General features: G+C 41.5%; 2 protein-coding genes across 6 annotated transcripts in view; one reads left to right on the forward strand and one right to left on the reverse strand.

Moving 5' to 3' along the window:
- Positions 1 to 1,155: 1,155 nt before the first annotated feature.
- On the forward strand, positions 1,156 to 5,893 carry LOC308252824 (nucleoside diphosphate kinase B). Of its 2 annotated transcripts, XM_080677562.1 has the most exons (6): positions 1,156 to 1,257; positions 1,369 to 1,658; positions 2,014 to 2,143; positions 3,091 to 3,192; positions 3,910 to 4,022; positions 5,639 to 5,893. In XM_080677562.1, exons 3-6 carry the CDS (start codon positions 2,018 to 2,020, stop codon positions 5,754 to 5,756), a joined length of 459 nt encoding a protein of 152 aa, XP_080533688.1. In that variant the 5' UTR covers positions 1,156 to 1,257; positions 1,369 to 1,658; positions 2,014 to 2,017; the 3' UTR covers positions 5,757 to 5,893. The 2 variants fall into 2 exon arrangements, with proteins under 2 accessions (XP_080533688.1, XP_080533687.1); XM_080677561.1 differs by having other exon boundaries at positions 1,167 to 1,658.
- Positions 5,894 to 9,748: 3,855 nt separating this feature from the next.
- MBTD1 (mbt domain containing 1) overlaps positions 9,749 to 25,299 on the reverse strand; it is a 46,843-nt gene continuing 31,292 nt past the window's right edge. For 2 of the 4 annotated variants that reach the window (XM_080682472.1, XM_080682471.1), the window contains exons 14-19: positions 24,651 to 24,798; positions 23,716 to 23,798; positions 23,019 to 23,253; positions 22,441 to 22,518; positions 17,957 to 18,148; positions 9,749 to 12,940 (exon numbers count right to left, since the gene is read on the reverse strand). In XM_080682472.1, coding sequence (XP_080538598.1) covers positions 12,822 to 12,940; positions 17,957 to 18,148; positions 22,441 to 22,518; positions 23,019 to 23,253; positions 23,716 to 23,798; positions 24,651 to 24,798 — 855 coding nt within the window. In that variant the 3' untranslated portion in view covers positions 9,749 to 12,821. The remainder of the gene's footprint in view (positions 12,941 to 17,956; positions 18,149 to 22,440; positions 22,519 to 23,018; positions 23,254 to 23,715; positions 23,799 to 24,650; positions 24,799 to 25,299) is intronic. The other 2 variants (XM_080682474.1, XM_080682473.1) reach the window with 1 other exon arrangement.

A 25,299-nucleotide genomic window follows, 5' to 3' on the forward strand; every position in this document is an offset into this window, starting at 1 on the left:
GGGTAGATCTTACATGTTCTCACTACACACCAAAAAAAAACAACCCCAAAAACAAAAAAAAAACAAAAGAAAAAAAATGGTAACTGAAATGATGGTTATGTTGGTGGCGATCATTTTACAATATATACAGGGATGGGCAAAAGCAGGTTTGCAGTTGTGAGTACACAAAAGTTAACTTTTGTAATAATTATAACCTGCATGTCTTTTTCCATATGAACAACTGTAAACCTACATTTCCCCACCCCTGTGTGTATATCAGAACATCTAATTGTATGCCTTAAATAAAATACAATTTTTACTTATCAACTATTGCCTCAATAAAGCTAAAAAAAAGTTCAAGTAGGTGAGTAGGGCCAGTGATGGTGCTCAGGCTATGATCCTGGGGGTTGTCCAGGGACTCAGTTCCAGGAAGGAAAGGAGTGGTGAAAGGAGAGGTTGTTCCTGACTGTACCAAAAGGAGGTATTAGTGACTGGACCAGGGGCAAACAGCTCAACTTACAGCACAGCCCCGAGACCACTGGGATGGTAACGCCATTCCGTGGTCAGCAGCAGCTCACCGCCCTGAGGACAGAAAGACACAGGGGCTCTGACCATTTGAGAATATTGTCCCTGCTGGGCGGGTGTCAGTAACTGCTGAGAGTAGGGGTACACACACACACACACACACACACACACACACACACACACAGGCGCGCGTGATCAACCACCAATGGGTGGGGAGGGAAGATGGGGACTGTCTGCAAATAGAAGACAGGCCTGATTTCTAGGAGTCTTGAATCTTGTCAAGGGTGTGTCTCCGGCTGAAGTGGATAGCCTGACCGCACACGCATGCTAGGCAGGGGCAGAGATCGTCACTGGGTAGGAAGAGCAGCTAGCTACCAGGGGCTGGAAAGGTGGGGTGGGAAGGAGTGGAGGGAGACGGGCAGAGGGAACAGGGCACACTGTGGAGAGCATGGGCTGTCTTGCTAAGCGGTTGGAATACCATCCTCAAAGCGGGACGGAGACTCGGACGGTGTTGGTGTAGGGCGCGGAGGCAGGCTCCCTGCGGAGAGGGGTCAGGTTAAGGCCTGCTGGGAGGCTGCTGATTTGAATGAGGAAGGGGGAGGGCTTGAACCAGGGCTCAGCAGAGGAGAGGGGAGGGGAAAACGGGGTTTCACAGGTAGGAAGGATCGGGACTGGTGGGTGCATGAGAGGGAGGAAAGAGCCCAATTCTGGGTGAAAGCAGATGGTGAAGCCCAGACCAGGAGAGGTTTTCGTGTGAGAGAGAGAGAGACAGAGAGAGAGAGAGAGAGAGAGAGAGAGAGAGAGAGAGAGACAGAGAGAGAGAGAGACAGAGACAGAGAGAGAGAGACAGAGACAGAGAGAGAGAGAGAGAGAGAGAGAGAGAGAGAGAGGAAAGCTGGATTTCGACGCGCACGTTTTACTGGTGGGACACCTAGGCGGGGGAGAAATCACTTCCTGCCCCAGAGCCCTCACTTGCAAACCCGGGGCGTGGACAGAGGCCTCGGGCTGCGTCCGGCCTGCGGGTTGGGTGGCGGGCCCTCCGGGGTGTGGCCGCCGCGGGCCCCTCCTCCGCGGGCGGCTCCTGGTTCTGGTGGTCGTCACTGGTCCCCGTTCCGGCTCCGCAGCGCAGTCGCTGCCCGCCCGCTCCCTTCTCGGTAAGGCGACGAGGGCACCTTTTCCTCCCTTCCCCCCCGGGTCCTCACCCGCTGCGTCGCATAGGGCGATTCGGGTCTCCAGGCGCCCGTGGTCCCCGCGTGGTCCGAGCGGGCCCTCCAGGCTCTGCGCCCCCGGGAGCTTGGCGCGCCCTCCGCGGGGACTGGAGGGGCAGCGGTCGAACAGGCGGAGGCATTCGGGCAGCCACGTGTCGCTCAGCTGCGGCGGGAGGGGGGTGGGGAGCAGATGGGGCTGCCCGGCGGGTGCGCGCTCACGTGGGCTCCGGGGCCCGGGGCGGGGACCCGGCGCGGTCCGTGTCGGCGTGGCCCCTGGACCCTGACCGACCGCTCGCCGCAGGACCATGGCCAACATGGAGCGCACCTTCATCGCCATCAAGCCGGACGGCGTGCAGCGCGGCCTGGTGGGCGACATCATCAAGCGCTTCGAGCAGAAGGGGTTCCGCCTCGTGGCCATGAAGTTCCTGCGGGTACGCGCCCCCTCCCCTTCGCCCTCCGTAGCTCGGCCCCAGGGCTTTGTGCGGCCCGGCTGGGGCTTGTCCGCGGCTCTCCCGCCCGGAGGCCTCCTCTGCTACCTCCGCCCCCGCGGGAATCCCTGTGCCCTCCCGCCTGTGCCCTCCCCACTGTGCCCTCCGGCCCCCTGAGCCTTTCCCGAGGCCGGGAGCACAGACGCCCTTGGGAAGGTTAAGCGGAGGTAACGTGACTCCTGCCCGGAACCGGCTTCCTGCCCGCGGCTGCGTGGCCCCGTCGCCTGCCCGTCGTCGCAGGGGGGCAGCAGAGAGTGAAGCAAGCCAGCGCCCCTTCCCCTCCCACGTGGGTCTACCTGTGCCCAGATGGGAGGCTTGGCATCCTTTCGTGTTTTAGCTTGCAGCTGAGATGAGTGGGGTTTGAGACGGGGTGTTCCTTCCTCTGCCCTTTCTCTAGGCTCCCTTGGTGGACGGCAGTAACTGTTTTCCACATTAAGTTTGGGGCACGCAGATCCGGACCTTAAGGGATAAGTACCCAAGTACTGAAAGGTTAACCAAGCTCATCGGTGAACAGGAGAATGTTCCCAGTTCACATCTGAAATGTTTAAACGGGCATTGTGAAGGGCCACCGGAGTCGGCTAGGGCCTCCATCTAGCATAGTTCAGTTGCATCCACTATCTCCCTAAACTTTGGCCCTCAAACCATCCACTTTAAGGATTATAACATCCATACAGTCATTGACGTTCCGAGGGTGCCGTCATGAGCAGAACAGTCTTTTGGTAAAAGTTTCATGGTTTGGATGTTTTTTGTTTTTTTTAAATATACACACCTTATGAATGTGGGCTGAAATACTAAATTGGCTACCATGTTAATAGGTTCTGAAATGGGGCTGGAGCCATTTCGAGCCTTCCCAGTTTAGTCACTAACTGGTACCCTCCCTTCCGTGGCAGGCCTCTGAGGAACTCCTGAAGCAGCACTACATTGACCTGAAAGATCGCCCATTCTACCCGGGGCTGGTGAAGTACATGAACTCAGGGCCTGTGGTGGCCATGGTACGTGCTGGCCAGGGAGGAAGGGAAACCAAGGAAAATGAGGGCTGACAGTAACTGGCCTTGGTCAGTGACTGTCGCTTTTTTAGACATCTTCCAGTTTCCTTGTTTTACAGATGGAGCCTGCTGGAGTTTAGTTAATGGAGCAACTAGGAGGAAAAAGGAAGGGCAGTCAGAGCTTAGGGAACGTTCTGTGTACTCCCAAGCTAGAAACAAAGCAGGCTATTCCTTCCTGTGGCCTTAAGGTCCAGTTGGGAGTGAAAGTAGAGGCTACAATAGGGAGCCACTGAAATGATTGAGAAAGTAGATCTACTTCCTGTTCCGTGAGGATGACCTTTTATTCTTTGTTCTTCCCGGGAATACACTGTCCCCTTTCGTGTCAGTCTTTGCCATCTGTTGCTCTAACAGTTTTCTGGGATGCCCTTCCCACTGATCCTATCCCACTTTCTCTACCCTTTTTAATTGTGTTATTTTCTTCGTGTTTGTGGCTGCATACGGATTCTTCCGTATTGTTTATCTCTACCGCAGCTACACTAGAAAGTTGCCCAGATGCGTAGACTTTTTCTCTGTATCCTAGATGGAATACTTCAGGCAGGCCCCCTACTGTCTGCTGAGGTTAGCTGATGGCACTGATGGGTCTGATTGATGTGTGCTGTTCGGGGTGTTTGTTCTTCATGGTCCTGAATGGCAGACCTGATGTTCCTTTTCCCTACTGTCAAGGTCTGGGAGGGGCTGAATGTGGTGAAGACAGGGAGAATGATGCTTGGGGAGACCAATCCAGCAGATTCTAAGCCAGGCACCATTCGTGGAGACTTTTGCATTCAAGTTGGCAGGTAAGTCCTGAGGGTCACATAAAAATCGTTATTTGGCATATCCCAATTTTAGAAGAATTTGAAGTTCTAAATTAGGTGTTTTGTTTTTAAATGTTTGTTTTTTTATTGATTTCAGAGAGGAAGAGAGAGGGAGATAGAAATAATGATGAGAATCATTCATTAGTTGCCTCCTGCACACCCCCTACTGAGGAATCGAGCCAGCAACCCAAGCATGTGCCCTTGACCGGAATCGAACCCGGGACCCTTTGGTCTGAAGGCTGACACTCTATCCACTGAGCAAAACCAGCTAGGGCTCAAAGTGTTTTTAAATAGCTATTCCCTAGGCTACTTCAAATTCTAACTAAGACAGTGCACAAGGGAGCTTTCTGACAGCAGAAAGCAGAGTATGGGGAAAGGCAGGGTTCTAGCCTCAGCTCTGCTGATTGTGGCACTACGTCCATGGGTCTGTCCCTTTACCTTTTGGGCCCCTCACCTATACAAAATCTGTCCAAAAACTTTCCAGTTATGAGATTCCAATGGAATAAAGGGATTGTTAATAAGCATGTATGTCTTGGTTGGGCTTTGCAAATTAGTGTTAAGAAAATGATGCAGCAGAAAATGCCCTTGATAATGAATATATCACTAATTCAGGGCGTTTTTTTTTTATTTTTTTAAATATACTTTTATTGATTTCAGAGAGGAAGGGAGAGGGAGGGAGATAGAAACATCATCGATGAGAGAGAATCATAGATTGGCTGCCTCCTGCACACTCCCTAGTGGGGACTGAGCCTGCTCTCCTGACTGGAATCAAACCCGGGACCCTTCAGTCTGCAGGCTGATGCTCTATTCACTGAGCCAAACCGGCCAGGGCACTAGTTCAGGTTTTGACTATTCCTATATTTTTCAAAATTAGAGAAGGGTTGTTTTGTGACACAGCATTCTTAGGGTATGAGCACTATTTCTTTTTAAAATTTTAATTTATTTTTAGAAAGAGAAACATTGATTTGTTGTTTCACTTATTTATGCATTCCTTGGTTGATTCTTGTATGTGCTCTGACTGGGGATTGAACCTGCAACCTTGGCATATTGGGACAATGCTCTAACCAACTGAGGTACCTGGGCAGGGCATGAGCACTATTTCAAAGGAGGGAAAGTTGGAAGCATAATAAAGTTAAATCAAGGGGTGTTTTTGATTAAGTGCTTTTTTTTTTTAAATGATAGACATATACTTCTATTTTTTTTCAAAAATATAGTTTTATTGATTTCAGAGAAGGAGAGGGCTAGAGAGATAGAAAAATCAATGATTAGAGAGAATCATTGATTGCTGCCGCCTGCACCCCCCCTACTGGGGGGGGGGGGCGCGGGAATCGAGCCCACAACCAGGGCATGTGCCCTTGGCCGGAATCAAACCTGGGACCTTTTAGTCTGCAGGCTGACGTTCTACCCACTGAGCCAAACCAGCTAGGGCTGGGTTAAGTGCTTTTATAGTTGCTTTTAAAGAGGAAATACTTTGGGATAGTTTCCTGATTCAAGTGGCAATTTGGCTGAAAAGGTCTGCAGTGGTTGTCCTGTGCTTTATCCATTACACAGCCTTTGGCACTTCGAAATGTGGTAACTAAGTCTTTCTTCTTTCTTAGGAACATCATTCACGGCAGTGACTCAGTAAAAAGTGCCGAGAGAGAAATCAGCCTGTGGTTTAAGCCTGAAGAACTGGTTGACTACAAGTCTTGTGCTTTTGACTGGATCTATGAATAAGAGGTGGACAAAGCAGCAGTCCCCTTGGCTCCACTTGATGTGTCCCTGGACACAGCTCTTCATTCCACTGACTTGGAAGTAAAAGGATCCACCTTTTTTCTAAAGCATATTTACCAATAAAGCCTTTGCAAACTGGGTGCAGCCTCCTGTGCTTCCTGGGTGCTAAGCTGGAGGAAGAGACTTGGTTTCCTGGCTAGAGCACGGTAGGTTAGCATTATCCAGAACTAATTAATCCTTCTCAGCACCTCAGTATATTTCAAGACTCGTGGGAAAGTAGTGAGGCTAAAGGGGGGCCACATGCGGCACTAGTAGTGCATCTAAGAAACCCAGTAAGGAAACAGCACAATAAATGTGCCAACCTCTTTCGCTGATGTAGAAATGTACATTTCTGTACAAAAAGTTTGTTGAAACTTGGTAGAGTGAAACATACTATCATCCGGATTTACATTTTATCGACTGCAAGTTGGGCAAGTTCTATCTGAGGAAACAGAAGCCTCACGGCATCTGTGAAACGGGGGTATCGCTGCAAGGCAGGGGTAAGTAAGGCGTGAATATAAAGGAGTTAACGAGTGCGGGCCCACTGCTGGTACACGCATTCTGCAACCCTCTGGCTTTCCCTCCTCCCCGGGGTAAAATACTTACCATGCCTGTTTCCTGGATCAGAGCAGTGAGTGGTTACAAAATTCATCCTCTGATGCCAAATGGCCCTGATCACCCGGAGTCGGGCTTAAAAACTGGAGATTATAGAAATACGTGGGTCTATGAATAACTGTTCTGTTAGGAAACTGGTGAAAGCTAAATGCTGTTTCCATATGGAAGACTCTGTTATACTTTAATTTGGTTTTTACTTTTTGTTTTGACTTCAGCGTTACTTTTAATGCATACTGCTACACAAGACAATGGCAAATACACTGACCGCTTGGTGTAAAAAAAATGTCAGGAGTCAAGAAATTTAACATTTTCTAAATTACTTTTCTATTTAAAATTTAATCTCGTGTTCACATATGGTACATACTTTCACCACATTAAGCAGTAAAGTTCGATGGTTAAGGTTCCATATTCTGGGGATCCGCCTTTTATGTGTGCTCCCCTGTGATTCTCATGCACACTGGCGGAGGTACCTGGATCCAAAGCAGTCGTTAAGTGCTAGCTTACCCTGGGTCAGGGCTGTGCTAAGAACTTTATACACACGAATTCATTTTAATCTTCACAACTTGTAGGAGGTTGGTACTAGTGTCCCCATTTTACAAATGAGGAAACAGATACCTTACGCAACTAAGAAGGGAAGATGTCAGACTCCAATCTGAGCAGCTGGCTTCAGATTCCAAGTTCTTGGCCACTGTGCTTTACTGCCTTTATCCAAGGGACGTGAGCAAGTCCTGAGTTTGCAGGGTTAAATTCGGAGTGGTGAGAGCAGAGAGGAAGGCGTGGATGCTAGGACTTCATTTTGGGAGAAGTGAAAGAAAGGATAGACTATGGCCAGAACCGGTTTGGCTCAGTGGATAGAGCGTCAGCCTGCGGACTGAAGGGTCCCGGGTTCGATTCCGGTCAAGGGCATGTAACTTGGTTGTGGGCACATCCCCAGTGGGAGGTGTGCAGGAGGCAGCTGATCGATGTTTCTCATCGATGTTTCTGACTATCCCTCTTCCTTCCTCTCTGTGAAAAATCAATAAAATATATTTAAAAAAAAAAAAAAAAAAAGGATAGACTATGGTGAGATTGAAAGTACTGCCTCTGAGGGAATATAATCAATAATAACTATGCCTGATGCCAGGTGGGTGTGCTGGAAACATTGGGCAGGCCACTTTGTAAAGCATATGATTGCCTAACCACTAAGCTGTACACTAGAAACTAAGGCAGAATATTGAATGTAGTCCTGGCCTGTGTGGCTTGGTTGGTTGGAGCATCGTCCCATGCACTGGAAGGTTGTGGGTTTGATTCCTGGTCAGGGCACATACCTGGGTTGCAGGTTCGATCCTGGTCTGGGCATGTGCAGGGAGGTGGCCTATCGATGTCTCTCTCACATTCTATTTCTCTTTCTCCCTGTCTAGAGTCAATGAAAAAAAATTGAATGTAAACTGTAATTGAAAAATAAAATTAAAAAAAGTACTGCTTTGGGAGGAAGGTTGGGTTTTGGACATAATCCTATGTACCAGCTTGGGTGTGAAGTGGATGACTCATGCATGTTTTCAATAAAGCTTGTTTGAATACAGTAAATGCATTATGGGTGGGCAGAAGTAGGCTTACAGTTCTTCAGATGGAAAATAATACAGTAATAAACTGTTTCACGTACTCACAACTGTAAACCTGTCACCCACCCCTGTATTTAAAATAATTACTTTTTTAAAAATATATATATTTTATTGATGTCAGAGAGGAAGGGAGAGGGGGAGAGAGAGAGAGAAACATCCATGATGAGAGAGAGTCATGGATCGGCTGCCTCCTGCACGCCCCCTACCGGGGATCGAGCCCGCAACCTGGGCACGTGCCCTTGACCAGAATCGAACCCGAGACCCTTCAGTCTACAGGCTGACACTCTATCCACTGAGCCACACCGGCCAGTAAAAATAATTACTTTTTTTACATTCTCATCTATTTGTTGGCAGTAAGCAATCCTTATTTTTGCCTGCTTGAGAGGCCTGACACTTTTAACTGGCCCACAAGCATTACTCTAGCCTCAGTAACAATCTACAGAAAGGAAAGAGTCACTGTTCTCCCAATCTCAGGGGCTGGATAAACAACACAGAGCTAAACACTGACTTGTTAGGGAGAAGCACTGGATGCTCTTAAGACATAATCCTGGGCATAAAGCACATTAGGAAATAGTTTCCCAAGAGGCTGTAATGGTTTAAAGAATAAAGACAGATAAAAACTTAAAAAGAACATATATATCAAAGCTTGTGGGATAGTAAATGTGACCCAATCTGGGAATTCCAACTTTCTAGGGCAACTGTTCAAGCCATTTAAGGTAGCAAACAGGGCAGAAATTAGGTTCCACATCGTTTTCTTGGAATGCCTTCTATTTTTCTAAAGTGTGAATAAATAAACTCCTAAAGAGACCAACGCCATCTCATTACTACCTTATATCCAGAAAATCCTCTACGAACTGCTTTTGCAGAAGTTGATTAATTTTCCAGAGTCAGTCGTAGGTAAGAAGAGGCCCTTGTGTTCCCTCCCTCTCAATGTAAACAGCATCAGCTGGCTGGGACTATTTACATCCTATGAACTTCGCTTAAGGGTTAACAGAGCTTGAAAAGAAAGTTCCCTAGCAGGCAAGCCAACCCTGAAACACCACGTTCCAGCTAATGTTGTGTAAATCCTCTTTGGCCTCTTGGGTGGTTGGTCCCCAGGGAGCAGGGGGATAATCTGAGGTGCCTGTCTTGCGTCCTCCGCACCTCAGAGACAGGCATTGAAAAATGGAGGGAATCAGGAACTTCCTGCTCACAGCCAGGTGAAAGGATGCCGAATATGCCAAGATCAAGAAAAAGAGAGATAATGTGAGGTTTAAAGTCTGAAGCTGCAGACACTTTTATAACCTTAGTCATCACAAAGAGAAGTCAGAGAAACTGAAGTAGTCCCTGCCCCCAGGTTTGGCAGTGAAGGAGCTGAAATGAACCAGACCCCCTGACGTTAAACATTAAAAAACAAACACCCCCCTCCCCCAAACAAATAAATAAAGTAAATCCCTCTAAGCCTTAGAGTCTAAGCGGTCCACACTCACCTCTGCTTCTGCTGTGGTCTGTAAAACCCCAGCTCAGATCATCTTTGTCCACATATCCACCCGTATTCTCTGCCTTCCTTGTCGGCCAGGAGTAAATTCGCTCACGCATGGACTCCCTTTACTTTGTTCACCGGCAGGGGCCGTGAGGAAGAAGCTGGGCTGACTTTCACAGGGGCTGCTGATTGCTTACAGAAGGCACTCAATATTTTTAATAAAGAAAAAAAACCTCTCAAAGACCAACACGTATTAAAGAATTGCTCAAATACAACTTAACTTTAACATTTTATTTTGTGTAAAAAAGGGCAAATTTAGTGAATTATTTTCATCTTGTACACAAAGTTATAATTTTAATGCTTTCACATTCATGCTGGAAATTTGCAATTTGGTAAAAATGAAAGGAACATAAATTTCTCCGAAGAATTTTTCACGCCATTATATACACTTCCTGAGAAAGTTTCAAATACTTTCTCAATGATCACAAGTTACCAAGAAAATAAAAGATTAAATTTGTACAGATATTGGTCTATATATCAAATACATACAGAAATGATGTAAAAACCTTATGCAGTTTACTTTGACCTCTGTCCTCCAAAGACTTGCCCAGGGACAGACGCTTTTCTTTTGTATAAATGACTGTGGCTTTATTTAAAATATGAAAATCAAAGGAAGAAACCCAGTTTAATCACAGTATTTTTAAAATCCCTTCCCAATAGTAAAGGATCATTACCAAATATATAGCACCATAATACAAATATTGATGGGAGAGGGTATTCACATCACGCAAAATTAATAATAATAACAACAAACAAACACTGAAAACCCGTGTTAGTATCCGTAGAATAAGAAGTTGATAACAGCTTTAGCTTTCCTCATACACAGCAAAGAAAAGGTTAAAGAATTTAAACTACCAAAAGCCCCAAATAATCCTAACAGGAAAAAAACAAAAACAAACCCAAGGTCAGCAGTACATTTTGAACCGTAAAAGATAATGGGGCTGAGTTGTACAACTGGAGTTATGGCTAATACAGAAATCTCCTCTGCATGAACTTACTTTCTGTTCATTGGCAGCAGGAGTTAGAGAGTCTGAGCAACAAAGAGGGCTTCAGATTGTACTGAGACTGTAAGAAGTCCTACCAACCTTTAACTGTGGCCATGGGATCAAGACAAACACCTTCACCAATAGGTGGGAAATTAAAACACACTCAGATCCTGGCTTTGCTCTAGAACCGGAAGCTTATAAACAAGTGAGCATTTCACAGAACTAATTACCAGGCTCCAAATCAAATCCCTCCTGACTTACTCAGTTCCCTATTGAGCCGATGAGCCCAAGGTACTGGAAGAGCAAGCCATGCGACGGGCTTCTTGTGCCTATCTCATGAAATGGGAGTCCTGGGTTTAATTCACTGAGTCTGAGAATAAAGATGGTTGTAACTCTTGCTTTGGAAGTCTTCTAGGCTTTAAGTTGACGGGAAGATCCTTAAAAGTTAAAGATTTGGGAAGTGTGAGGATGTCACATTTACAGTAGGTCCCTCTCAGTACTGTTGTTTAAGATAAACATCCAGTAATTTAACAGCTGAATTTCACATATATTTGACACATGAGGATCAACTTGACGTTGATATGATCTGCATTTATGCCCCTAAAGAGTCAGTATTAAGAAATGTTGACATGCGATTCCATACATTCTTACATCATAAAGCAACAAATTTTACTTCCAGTAGCAACTACAAAACCTTATGTTATTAACCCCTCTTGCATAGAATGAGGTAAACCTGTGCGTATTACCAATGCTATTATTCCCAAAAGTAGAGCATTATTTTAGAAAATAAATTGCTGGTTTTTAATGTTCTATGCACTTTAAAATTCAAACAAAAATCTTACCTAAATGTCTCCTGGGGCTTTCCATAACATTTTTTAAAGCATTCCATAGGTTGAAGGACTGTAGAGTTTAATCATTTTGATTAATTTCTAATGAGCCCTACCTATATTCCAGAGCAGATGCTCACTATCACCACTTGGAAGAGGCCAGGCTAAGACCCAGAAGCACTTCTAGAACAGATGCAATAATTCCTGAGAGTTTAGTTTATGAACCTCACTGGTAAACGCTAGAGCTCTCTCATTCAGTCACAACTCAACGTTAGAAAATGCAGAGAGCAAACCTTTCACCAATTTACCCTTAGATCCTTTTTTGCAAGGAAGCCATACGAATTTTAAAATAGGGAATGTTCAAAATGGTCCAAATCAGTTATTATTGTTAAAACTAATTCTGAACACAAATAAAGACAGCTCATACTATATAGATATATATGGAATTTTAAGAAAATTAAATTCTCTTTCAAATTAGTTTTCTAACAAATCCAGGATAGTTAAAAGCAGAGCTGGAATGATTTTGAAATCTAAACTTATTTTGGCTTTAAACAACTTTGAATTTGATTCTCCTGATAATACAGAACATCTGTTTTGGGGTGTGGTTATACCAAGTATTATCTCACAGATGGAGGGAAGTGGCAGAGAACTAATCAAAATCCCTTTTGTGGGGTACTTTTTGGTAAGGAAAATAAAATAAACTTAGAACAATATTGCATTTTTCCCTACCCCTCAACTTGTAGAATGACATCCTGTATATCTGGTCAACCATTCCAGTTTAACACTTTAGTGTTAGGATCATTTTTATCATTTTTTTAATTAAAGGAGAACATATAAAAGTATCCAGAGTTCTTCCAGTTTCATATAGAACTCCAAATAAATGTTCACAGAATGAAAAACATTTCTGTACAAACATTTAAAATGGGCTGCAATAAAAATGCCGACAAGCAGATTTAATCACCCCTTCCATGATCCATGTGGTGATGACCCCTCCAGGAGGGGGTTCAGTTGCATATTTCTGCAGCAAAGGAAGCTGGAGATGTGACTGGCCTAACTTCTAAAATCCCCAAATCTCCCAACAGGTACCAAAAAGGTTCATTTGTATTGACAGTTCACTTGCATTTACAACTATATCCTTCTTAAATCATTTCCTTCAGTCCTGCTACCTAAACTTTAATCTTACCAAAAAAGTTAGAATTTCAGTTCTTGTTAACAATGCACATAAATCCAAACATGTAAAATATTACAAAATTCTTTCAAAAGCTTCAAATACAACACAAAAATTGTCCATCTTTATAAATTGAAAAATTTCCCCCCACGACTAAAATAGTTTCCCCACCCACCTGAAAAATCTGGAACTGAAATTTTCTATGTTTAGCAAAATCTCCCAGTAGAATAGCCCCGCTGTACAGCTGGATTGATTACAAATCAGTCCTGTGTAAAAGTCTTCCCCTCCCACCCGCAGTTTCTGAGCCCCCTCAGGGCTCCTGTTTGATGTAGAAGTTGGCAGAGCCATTGCTTTCCTGATCAGATGCTCCTTGCAGGAAATTATAGTCTTCTCCATCTATCAACTCCTCCTTCAGCTGCAATGTAGTCACTGCATGAGAGAGATAAAGGTACGGGATGTTACTAAGCCTTTCTGGAATATTCAGATTGCTTTTAATCTTCAGGTTCTACCAGCTTTACGGTGAAGTACCAACATTTTAGTTTTCAAAATGTATTAGCAGTTAAGGAAAGTTCCAAAACAGAACAATACTGCATAGTGGACACTGCATAATAGATATCTTCAACAAAATAGTCAAGGTAAGAGAGATCCCTAATTTGACTAGAATAATTAAAATTTTTCTTAAGGTTAAGTATTCACTTTTATGTCAATGTCTATACAAACAATGCTGTATTATCTTGCATGGTCCTGAGCTATATTTAAAAACAACACAGCCCTAACCGGTTTGGCTCAGTGGATAGAGCGTCGGCCTGTGGACTGAAGGGTCCCAGGTTCGATTCCGGTCAAGGGCATGTACCTTGGTTGCAGGTACATCCCCAGTGGGGGTTGTGCAGGAGGCAGCTGATCGATGTTTCTCTCTCATCGATGTTTCTAACTCTCTATCCCTCTCCCTTCCTCTCTGTAAAAAATCAATAAAATATATTTTAAAAAAAAAACAACAAAAAAACAACAACTAGCAACACAATAAATATGACTTCAGTATAATCTTATTAACTCCAAGGAGTACCTTTATTAAGAAGACTCCCAGTAGAAAAGAGATATAAATCTGATATACAAATACAAAGTATTACCTATAATATAGAATATGAAGTATATAAATAACATACTAATAAATAATAAACTGATAGTAGGTAAAACAAAAAATTTATTGACATCAGCAATTTGAAAATAATTGGTGCAAAATGGCTAACATTACTAATGGGATCACTTAATAGCAGTATTGCCTGTCTGAGTTCTCATCTGATGACTTGGTTTTTAATGAAAGAACAAAAAAAAAACAAAAACAAACTCTACAGTATAGGCAATCCTCAATTTACAAATAGGTCACATTCTAATTGGTCTTTATTTTTATGGAGAATTATTTTTCGGTTTCCAGTATTTTCCGTGGAGTTTAGATTTCTGGATAGCCACTCAAATCATGCTAGTCAGAATTTCTAGTGATATAAAGGCTCTTTCTATTACATGGGTAAGAATGAAGACAAAAAAGAAATTTTTCTTTGCTGGGTCCAGCACTGGTCTTTTTTTTTAAAAAAACACGTTTTTTATGGACCCAGGCCTGGGTCAATAAAGTATTTTTTATGTGCCCGGCCTGGGAATGAACCAGCAACCTTTTGGTGCACATGCCGATGCCCAACCCACTGCGCACACCGGTCAGGCCCAGCACTGTCTTAGGCACACATTTTAGCTGTTCAACTCTGGGATTTTGCTAACTCTTTTTATAAGCCCCTCAACTTAAATGGATGTCCGCTGGCATAATTACCCAGTAACTTCAGATTGTCCTAATTCCTTTCCCTGAGAGCTACCCCCTACTTCCCATAGAACTCATCCCTTCCAAAAAATCACTTTCCCACTTCCTAAATAAAAATGACCTCAGTCCTGGCCGGGTGGCTCAGCTGGCTGAAGCGTCGTCCCACACATCAAAAGGTGCAGGTTCAGTTCCTGGTCAGGGCACATACCCAGGTTGGGGGTTTGATTTCCGGTTAGGGTCCGTAGGGGAGGCAGCCCAGTGGATGTTTCTCTCTCTCTCTAAAGAGAAAAAAAGACCTCAGCTAGGTGTTAAAAATAAGTCTTAATGACAACCAACCTCCAAGAGATGTGTTCAGGTTTCTTAAAAAGTTATTGTTGAACCAAAATTGAGTTGGTCAAGTTTCAAAGAATTTAAAAAGAACAGGTGATCTTGTGTAACATACTCACTGGGATCTAATCCATGGCGAGCAATGCTAGTTTCTTCACCCAGATCTGCTAAGTCAGAGGTAACAAACTGTGCTTTCCCCATCTTACCTGTGTCCCTTGGTTCATTTTAAATGTGAATATTTTGAAACCGAGAGATTTCACACAAAACCCTGGCAACATGAGACCACACGAGGAAGGGCTCTGCAGTGGGAGCGGCTGGCTGCTGCTATCCTGGCGGCAGCGGCAGCACAGGCTCCCACACCCGCGTCACGATGTGTGGCTCACGGAGGAACCTGCTTGCTTTCTGCAGGCACTGGCTCACTGGCTCACAGACAAGGAAGAAGTGCTCTGTACCCTCCATTATGGATCTTTCCATTACAACTGGAGGGGATGTGCATATATGGAATGTAAAGTGGGAACTGCTTATACAGAAAAAAAGTTGATTTATGAGGAGAATGAGGGCTCTATTTAGATTAGTAGCCAACTAAGTTTTCGTAGAGGAGTAACTCTGTAGTGTCACCGTGCAGAACAATATTCAAGTGGCTACACTTTTAAAATCAAATAGTGTAGGCATAGAAAAATACCATGTCTTGATTTTAGTTTAAAAGATTAGTTTTAAAAATAATTGTCTTTGATATCTTATTTAATAATTTAAAGAATAATCATTACAGAGGTGCCAATTCATTTTATTGTACTTTGTTACTTGTATTGGTAATGATGTTAAAAAACTCAATAGCCCAAAGACAGAAAAGTGAATACACTATGTCTAATAATAGCAAAACAAATACTAATCAGACTGTTGAAAGGTAAAGCAAACAAGACTATGCAGTTTTCCTTTCTTTAAAAAAGCACTTAATAAAAATGCTTGTATGAAGAATATCAAGTATATATGCTTCAAATCTAACCAACATGCATTAATTGTTAAGGACATCTGAACAATACCATGAAAATAAACACACAAAAAGAAAAAAAAAAACAACAACCCAAGTTTCATTAAAGGTGCAGTACCCACAATAAAAGGTTGATTGAAACAGTATCTTGTTATATGATGATCAGATGGCTAAATGAATGATAAAAGAATTACCGTGCTTCAAGACCAAACATGTTCCATTCAAACAGATGTTGATTTTTTAAATGCAAGAAAGGTAAGTTGAGATTCTAAAGCACATCCTGAAACTATGTGCATTTATTATTAACACCAAATTTCTGGATTATGCTTCTACTCATGTTAAAATATGGAAACAATATGCTTAAAAAAAAGGAACTCAAGATAAAGGTGAAACATTCACTCAGATGTGGAATGTTCTGATGCAGTTTTTGTTTCAATGGAACCTGAAATAAAGCCTGCCTGGTATCTTCACACTACTCATTCCTCCTTTCCCGGTCTTATTCTCAATGAAGGATGGATGAAATAAAATAGATCCTGTGGCTACATTTCACTTTCTACACAAATGCACTTTTCCTTAGCTCTATTTTTACAAGGAGTCACTTTGCTGACTCCAACCATTAACATTTCAGGAGATATGCTAATGGGGGAATCACATTTTCCTAGCAAGAAGCCCATAAATATAATAAACTCAACAGTAACCAACGGCAGCTTTTACATAGTTTAGACATCGTAGTCCCTCGTTTCACCAGAGTAAGACCACCCGGGTCGCACAGATGTGCCCCAGCTCAGAGGACACTGTAGACCCTGGTGGGGGAAGGAGACCACTGAGGCCTGTGGTTCCCATCCCAGGCATCTAGCTAAGTTCCTGAGTTTGAAGTCAAGTTTCATTTTACACGAACCAGTCACCGCTCACAAAACATGACACCCATCTTCAAAATCAGTCTAATGCTTAAAGACAATACAACTAAAATCCAATAAAAATTAAAGTACATACAGAGCTCACAATATCTATAGTTAATTCCGTACGTTGAAGATGATTTCATATGTAACAAGTATAAAAAGATAAAATTAAAGAGACAAACAAGAAAGAAAACGATAATGTTCTTTAGACTTTGAAGTTTCTTTCATTAAAGAACTGATCAACTTGGGTTTGCAGTCCTAATTGATTACATATATATACATATATATATATATATATGTATAATTTCCTCTAGCTATAAGGATATCAGAAAAAACAGACTAGGGTCAAGATGACCTAATAACACCATTAGGCAAAAACTAAAGAACACATCTTCAAATGGCAGAACAAAAAAAAAAAAGGCTGATAACTTAAGGTGCCAAAATATTATCAACCAACCAATCAAATAAATAAATTAGCAAACAGAGGAATGAGAAGAAAGCAGATATTATCAGTCCCACCTTGGTTTTCAATGTACAAAAGGCGTTTTAAACAAAGCTGGTTAGATAAAACAACCTGGTTTAAAAGCAGCAGTTAGGACGTGGCAGAATATATGCCAAGGCAGACACAGCTGTGTTTTTCAGCCATCTGATCTGCTCACACCCACTATAGTTCATCCCACGAAAATGCAGTCTATCAGATATTCCACGATCATGTTTGTTCTTGGCAATTACAAAGGGCAAAACCTTCTGTAGTCTTCCTAACAATCTACCAGCTTGGCCTAACCAGTTAAACTCAAATGAAATACAACTCACTTAATCATTATACATAAACAAACATGCAATTATGGAAACAAATTTCACTCAAATTCAACACCAAAATTATACGGGTACTGTATTTACAAGTCCATGTTACTCAACTAAAGATTGCGGTAAATGTTATTACCAGAACCAAGATTACACTGAAACACATCCTTTCTAATGAATGAGATGCTATGGAATGCTATGACCAAAGCCTCATCTTTGGATTTGATTAATCAGATCGATCCCTAATAGCGCATTTCTCCCCCCAGGTCAAGTCAAATAGAACTCTGTAATGCAAATGTTCAACTATTTCAATAAAACCATGAACTAATCCAAGTTGTCTCACAATGCCATAAATTGAAATTATAACTTTACCCCAATTTTACCCTAATTTGAAGCTCAGAAATGGTTTATAACAAAGATAAAAAACCTTCCTTCCCTGATGATTCATCTTTCAATAGGAGTGAAGTAAGTGACTATCAAGGAGGACTAGTGAAAATGAAGTTTTCAGTTGAAAGAAATGAAAAATTTAATGAGTCCGCACCTGTCATGCCAGACCTTATCTCCCACCACCCTGCCCAGACTTGACCCTCTGTAGTACCTGAGGTGCTGATGTCACTAGTTACCTGTTTTGAGGCTGGGACTGAACTCTCGGCTAGTGCTGGGAGGTGGGAAGGCCTCCAGGGCTGTCTGTGCTGGAAGGGTTCGATATGGAGGAGGAGTCAACTCTTCGTCACCAGAGAAGCTCCTCCGCACCCCACCTGTCATGGGCAGGCTCGACAAACTGACAGGCTTCTTCCCAATTGGCATCTTCCTCTCTAAATATCAAGTTAAACTAAAGTAAGCTTTTACTTACACGCCTGGCAAGAAAAGTGCATTATATAACTAGGAAAAGACTTGCTGCATAGGATACTCTGAAAAGAGAACCAACTATGCAAGATTTGTATTTCTAAAACAAGGAGTGTGTGTGTGTGTGTTGGGGTTAGATAATGGGGGAGGTTATTTCTAGACTTTGAGAGTCTGGTGATCCTAGTTCCTGACTCTCAAACAAATTTAACACAGAAGAAAGCAAAATGAACTAGAGAGAGCATTACTAGCATGGAGAATAGCTGGCTAATTTCCTTCACAAATATTTTAGCTTGAGAGGAGTTGAAAATTCTATGCAAGAGAGAGAGGGTTTAGCCTGGCTGAGTAGCTCAGTTGGTTAGTGTCGTAGTCCCGATACACCAAGTTTGCGGGTTTGATCCCCAGTCACGGCACATACAAGAATCAACCAATGAATGCATAAATAAGTGGAACAAGAAATTGATGTTTGTTTCTTTCTCCTTTCCTCTCTAAAAATCAATAACAAAGTTTTAAAAGCCCAACTAGCATGGCTCAGTGGTTGAGTGTGTTGACCCATGCACCTGGAGGTCACAGGCTTGATTCCTGGTCAGGGAACATGCCAGGGTTTGGGCTCAGTCCCCAGCAAGGGGTGCGCAAGAGGCAGCTGATTGATGTTGTTTCTCTCTCATCAATGTTTCTATCACGCCCTCCCTCTTTCTAAATCAATAAAACTTGCTCTAGCTGGTTCGGCCTGTGGACTGAGGGTCCTGGGTTCAATTCCGGTCAAGGGCACATGCCCAGGTTGTGGACTCCATGCCCAGTAGAGGGTGTGCAGGAGGCAGCCGATCAATGATTCTCTCTCATCATAGATGTTTCTATCTCTCTCTCTCTCCCTCCCTCTCTGAAATAAATAAAAATATATTAAAGAAATAAAATCAATAAAAACTTATTAATTTTTCAATTGTTTTCATGGGGTAGCATTTCTCTGCCTATATATGCCCAAACACTGACCTTCAGAGAGAAAGTTTAATATATTATCTGCATGGCAGGGTTTTACTGATATGTGCTCCTCTAACTTTTGGTTTAGAATACGCATTTTAGAAAACACGTGTATTTCTTGGCGCCCTCTTGTGGACATTTTGAGACCACCACCATAGTTAGGGATTAGTTGAAATAGTGCCCTCTTGTGGACAATCTGAGAACAGCACACCAGTAAGGGGTTACTTGCAATAGCGCCCTTTTTAAATTATTATTTTTAACATCTTTATTGTTGAAAGTATTACATACGTTCTCCCTTCTGACCCCATTGACCCCTTCTAGCCCGCCCTGGCCCCAGCCCCAGGCCTTCACCATCCTATTGTTTTGTGTCCATGGGTTATGCATATATGCATACAATTTCTTTGGAAAACACTTGTATTTCTTATTCTGAAGAGCAGTTCTAAAATTTAAAGCATGTTGCCTTTAAGTTCTTAAGCATATCCTTTGGTTACAGTTTCATAAGGAAACATAAGCCTTCAAAAATTTATAAAATGTTTTCACTTATAAAAAATAAGATATTCTAAACTTCGCAAATACTGAACCAAGCATACTGCATTAGTCAGGTTGAAAGCTGAAGAATACTTACATACACTTGTGAATATAAATTGTATCTGTTTTCTTCCAGAGTATACAAATGACCCAGGCAAGGGCAATCAGAAATTATGCTTCACAAAATCAAGACTAAAAGATAAATCTAAGTCAGACAGTATTCCTCTGTAAAATGATCTGGAAACTAAGCTATTAGCGAGTACACATTCACCTCAATTGCCAAACTGAAATCACTTACAGCAATCATTTAGACTTCTCCTAATATACTACACACCTAGAGGTAAAACTGCAAGGAGAATATCCACCTCTACTACTTCTACTAGCCCCTGAAGATGACACAGAATCAGTGCTGGTTTTCTGGCTCTCGAATGACTAAACCTTGAGGAAAAAAAGGCTTTCAGACTGGACGGAGCACATGCACACAACAGTCTGTAGGACCCTCTTGGCAGAATAGGACTTATTTTCCAAAGCACTGGTTACCAGTTACCTTTTATAGCACAAACACAGCTCATCACAAAACAAGCTGGAGTAACGAAGCCAAGCAACTGTCTATTTCTGTGAGACTTAAGCACTACCAACCAATATACTGGTGGACGATTTTGGATACACCAAGACCAAAGAGTTGTAACAACAGAGCAGAATGTAATAATCTGTAGGCAAAGTTCAAACAAATGAAAGGTTTTGTGGCTTATCTGCTATTGATATAAATCTGAATGCAATGGGTGACTTAGGTTCCTGGACCCCAAATTCTTTCTTATTTGGTAAGTCAAGTTTTGTGGGGAAATTTCTAACAAATGATTTGTTGACTAATTTAAAAAAACAAAAGGAGCAAATAGTTCCCTTATAATGAAGACTGCTTCTTCTTCATTCATATGGCACATTTCCTTATCCTCAATTCCAAAATTCCAAGTTTCTCTAAAACTTTGGAAACAAAATCAGACATTTGGTGATACTATTTATAATCTTTATTTGGCCCATTTAATGTAAATATTTATATATATTTTGCTTCATAAAATGCTCCAGAGTCTGCAATGGGTGTTACATTAATGTATACTACACACACTATACTTTTCTAAAATCCAAAAAATTCTGAATTCCAAAACACATCTGGCCCCACAGGTTTACTAGTAAGAGAGTCTGAGTCCATAGCTCTTCCCTTCTGTGTCCAAAGGACAATTTAAACACATTAGATAGAAAAAACAGACATTAGAGATCGTGTCATAACATGAGCAATTAAAAGGTTAAAAAACACATACATTTATAGCTCAATTCTTTTTCCCCAGCTAATCCAGCAATCTGATAATGTTAAATGTCACTAAAAACTGGGGCACTGATACTATCACTTCATTAACTTCGTATTTCTTCCTATGTTCCTAGCACATTAAGCTCCATAAACCAGAAACAAACCCTGCAGTGCCACACTAGAGAGAGGCATATGAATTGTAGATACAATACTCAGAAACTAGTTGTGAAAAATATCGTCATATAACCAGAGTAATAAAAAACATTTCTGAAATTCAACGTCTTGCCCAGTAGAAAGGGAAAAGACCGCTAAAGTAGCCCGCGCTAGTCAACTGTACAAAAAGCTTAGTGCTCACATCTACCGTGCTGGTCCACTGACAGTTCCCAGTGAATTCTCCCTAATCATTTCCAGATAAATGGGTAATCACTTTGGCCGGCCTGGACTGGCAATGCTCCCTACAGTTTGAATATCAAATGTGGCAAGCAGCTAGTGGGCAAAATCATTCTGGGCCCATGGGAAACTCAGGCCTCCAATACGAAAGGCAGGGTCAGAGACAGGCCTGAAGTTACCGCTCCTGCGGGGCTGGTCTGGGTTCTGTGCTGGAAGAACACTAAAGCGCCGGTGCAGCGGTTGGTAGAAGTTTTCAAGTTCCCACAGGAAGAATTATACGCCAACAACTATGCCCGGGAAGGCTAGGATATACTGACTTTTTTTTATGCTTCTTCAGTCTCCCGGTTGCTAGTGAGACAGATTAGCACTTATTTGAACTTATGGCAAGTCAGCTGGGAAAAAACTGATTTAGCCTTAACCTTCAAATGTACTTTTAAAAGTATCTTTACATGAAAGTAATTGTATCTTAGAATGAAATATTCCACGACCACCTTCATGAAGAGAATCTGTGGCTCTCTATGGTGGAGAAAAAAGATTTTAAAAGAATCAGAGCTATCAATATATTTGGCTATTAACCCAGTAACCATTCATTGTAAGGTAAAATATAGAAAGCATATTTTTAAAAATTTTCTTAAGTTTGACTTTGTTAGCCATCCACTTGAATTTCTTATAAGTACTGTTCTAGAGTTTTGGTTTATAAGAGTTTTGGGTTTAGTAGGCTCCAAGTCTATTATAAGTATCAAGCATCTGCTTTCAAAATTTTTAAATAAAAATGTTTTTTTAAAAAAATTAATTTCCTGTAGGTTAACATATTATTTCAAGAATCATTTGTAGACTCTATTCTTTACCATATATGTTATATTATAATCATTTTTCTTGTCAATTAAAATATGTGGTTCTCATTATTGCAAATGTTTGCCTTTTATGGCATACTGCACCTTTAAGCGTAATACACACGCACAGTCATCGGCTCTCACAAGGGATATCACTTTCTGTGCAAAAATACCGTGACCCCAATTTGTTAACAATTTAGAAAATGTATATAAACACCATGTGGTGACCCACTTTTCTTATGTCCTTTGTATTGCTGGGACTTAGCCTTTTTCTTCTGTTTAGATGAACCTGATTGGCTTTCTCTTGTCGCTGAAAGATAAAAGGGAAAATTGGTACAAGGTAATTGCTTACCACTAACCATAGGTACAACTTATATGAACTATCTTTACCAAGAACTGTTATACTTGTAAAATTACATGATGCTTTGAAAATCAGGGTGCTTGTTCTGATAAAATCATAAACCTCAATACCAGACAGATTCCACTATCTATTCAATAAGCACTTATCATATTCCAGTAAATTCTTAGCCTATAATTTAAAACTCATTAAAATAGGCCTACTTTAACTTGGTAAGTACTCTTACTATTGTGTTTCCACAGTTATCAGGAAACTCACTATTGAGTTCGCATGGCCATGGTACACATGGTCTAATTCTGTGATACTGTTTTTGAGTCTTAGGATCTTACCTGGCAACCAATCAGACATAGGTATATTCTTGTCCTGTGAGCTCACAAGATGATCATTGTGAGACAGTCCACTGAAGAACTGCTGACTTTTACAAAAGGACACCTTTCTGTATACCAACTTACACTGTGATGCTGGAGGCTGTAGTTGATATCCAGTTAATTGACACCACCCTACAGGATAGAGGTCAGGAGACTCACAGTCTACCCACTGGTCATATTCTTCTTCCCATCCATCAAAGTGTATCCTCAAGAGGCGATGAATGATTCGCGTTACTGTGGCTACACATATTAAACGTGGCTCCATGAGATCTACTGCTTCTAACTTCATTCCGACACGAAATCCGTGATTTGGAACATCCTGACATGGAGAAGCAGAACATTAATACTGGTGAGAAGACGAATGCATAACTCCACTGTCACTACGAGAGGGAAAGAAAGGAAGCTACATAACCAAATAATGTGACTTAAACCAAAAATTCCCAAATAATTCTTTAGTTACTGAAACGTGTGAAGGTGAAGCATTTAAGAACTAGTTTGGCAATATATTCATTTTTATGTTACTCAGATTAAAAAATGAAACCCTGTTTGGAAACAAGCTTCACTTCCTAGGTAAAGGAAGTATTTATATTGTTTCATTACTCTCTATTTTTTAAAATATAAATCTCTAAAAAAAAAGGAAGAAAAAAATAACAAAAAAATAAAATAAAATATATAAATCTCCATCCACTAAGAAATTCTAATAAAAGCAAAGATAGTTTATCAATAATGATGTACATTTGTGTGTACAATTCCACATAATCATGCCATCATTGAAATTTACCTTATTAAATAGTTTTACTGGTGCTGCAATGGAGCCAGTTTCCCTGAGGTAGTCAAACCATTTAAAAGGAAGTTTAGTGTAACCTGAAAGACACAACTGGTTTAAGTAGCAGTTCATTTAAAATTAGCATACTACAAGCAGGTAACAAGTAACTCAGCACGCGCTCAGATTTTAGGTTATATGATAAACTTTTAATTCACGCTCTAATACTGCTGACTCTAATAGCTCCTCCATGTTATAAGGGTTTTCCTCCTTTCCTAGATATACCACTTAATCCTAACGCAAAAGTGACTCCTTTCCTCTGTCACCACAAGAACTGTAGACTTCTGCTTTCTCAACCCTAGGCTTAGAACAGTCCAGCATTTAACACTTTCCAGTGACATTTTTCTTTCTTTGCAAGAAAGAAAACTCACTGGACAAATACTATTTTTTATAGACATCTGGTTCTGCCCGCCCCCCACCACCCACCCCTTCTTTTCTTAAGAGAAAAACCATAGGCTCAGATATTAAAATCAGAGAAGTTGTTAGTTAAGCCACAAGAGCTATTTAAGGTTCTACCTTCTTTTAAAAAGCCACATGACTCTAAAAATGAAAACTTGCCCCCGCAACACTAAAGTATCTATTAAAAAAAGTTAAATGTATGCAATAACCTATTGAGCTTAATCACCATCTCAACAGGGCTTGAGAATACAAATTCATATTATAAAGTATATGGATGCTCAGAAAAAATTCTATACTAACAATTTATTAAAGCTACCCGGAATACAGTGCTTTGATTTTAGACCACCTCACAGCTTATGTGTGCATATATTCATATATGCAATATATACACAGATATTCACACAGCATCTAGGGCTGTGTTAAATGTTGTAAACAGGTATCACATAAAAGGAAAGCAAGAATGAAAACCCAGTATGTGTATTAGGATGAAGTACCTCTAGGTGGAGTAAGTTCAATCATGTTAATTTCACAGAAACCAACAGGGAAAATAGAAGGGGAGGTTGCATGATAACAGAACCAGTCAGATCCATCTGCTGCTTCTGAGCCATCGATCCCAATCATTAGGAATCCGTCAGCCAGCACCTTTTAAATGAAAAGAATTCCAAGTATTTGAAATTAGACACCACTATTTTTTAAAAAACATATTGATTTTTACAGAGAGGAAGGGAGAGGTATAGAGAGTTAGAAACATCGATGAGAGAGAAACATCAATCAGCTGCCTCCTGCACGCCCCCTACTGGGGATCCAGCCCACAACCAAGACACATGCCCTTGACCGAAATCGAACCCAGAACTCTTCATTCTGCGGGCCGAGGCTCTATCCACTGAGGCAAACCAGTTAGGGCTAGACACCACTATTACAAAAATGACCCTTTAAGTGGCGTACTAAAAGAAAAGAAAATCGATGACATAAAAGATTTCTTAAAAGTGAAAAATGCTTCCCAGGGGATTCTTAGGCCTGAGAACCGAGAACCACTCTTTTAAATCTTTTCTTAAAGCAGTTTCAGAAAAGAGGAAAAAGAAAAAAGAAATAAAATAAAAAAGAAAAAAAGAAAAAAGGAAGTACTACCTACCAAAAGGAAGG

This window comes from Plecotus auritus (genome assembly GCF_963455305.1).
Source record: "Plecotus auritus genome assembly, chromosome: 7".
NCBI lineage: Eukaryota > Metazoa > Chordata > Mammalia > Chiroptera > Vespertilionidae > Plecotus > Plecotus auritus.

Coding starts and splice junctions, on each gene's coding strand:
- LOC308252824 (XM_080677562.1), top strand. CDS start 2,018: ATGGCCAACATGGAGCGCACCTTCATCGCCATCAAGCCGGACGGCGTG. Junction 2,144..3,090: donor TGGCCATGAAGTTCCTGCGG/GTACGCGCCCCC, acceptor CTTCCGTGGCAG/GCCTCTGAGGAACTCCTGAA. Junction 3,193..3,909: donor CAGGGCCTGTGGTGGCCATG/GTACGTGCTGGC, acceptor CCTACTGTCAAG/GTCTGGGAGGGGCTGAATGT.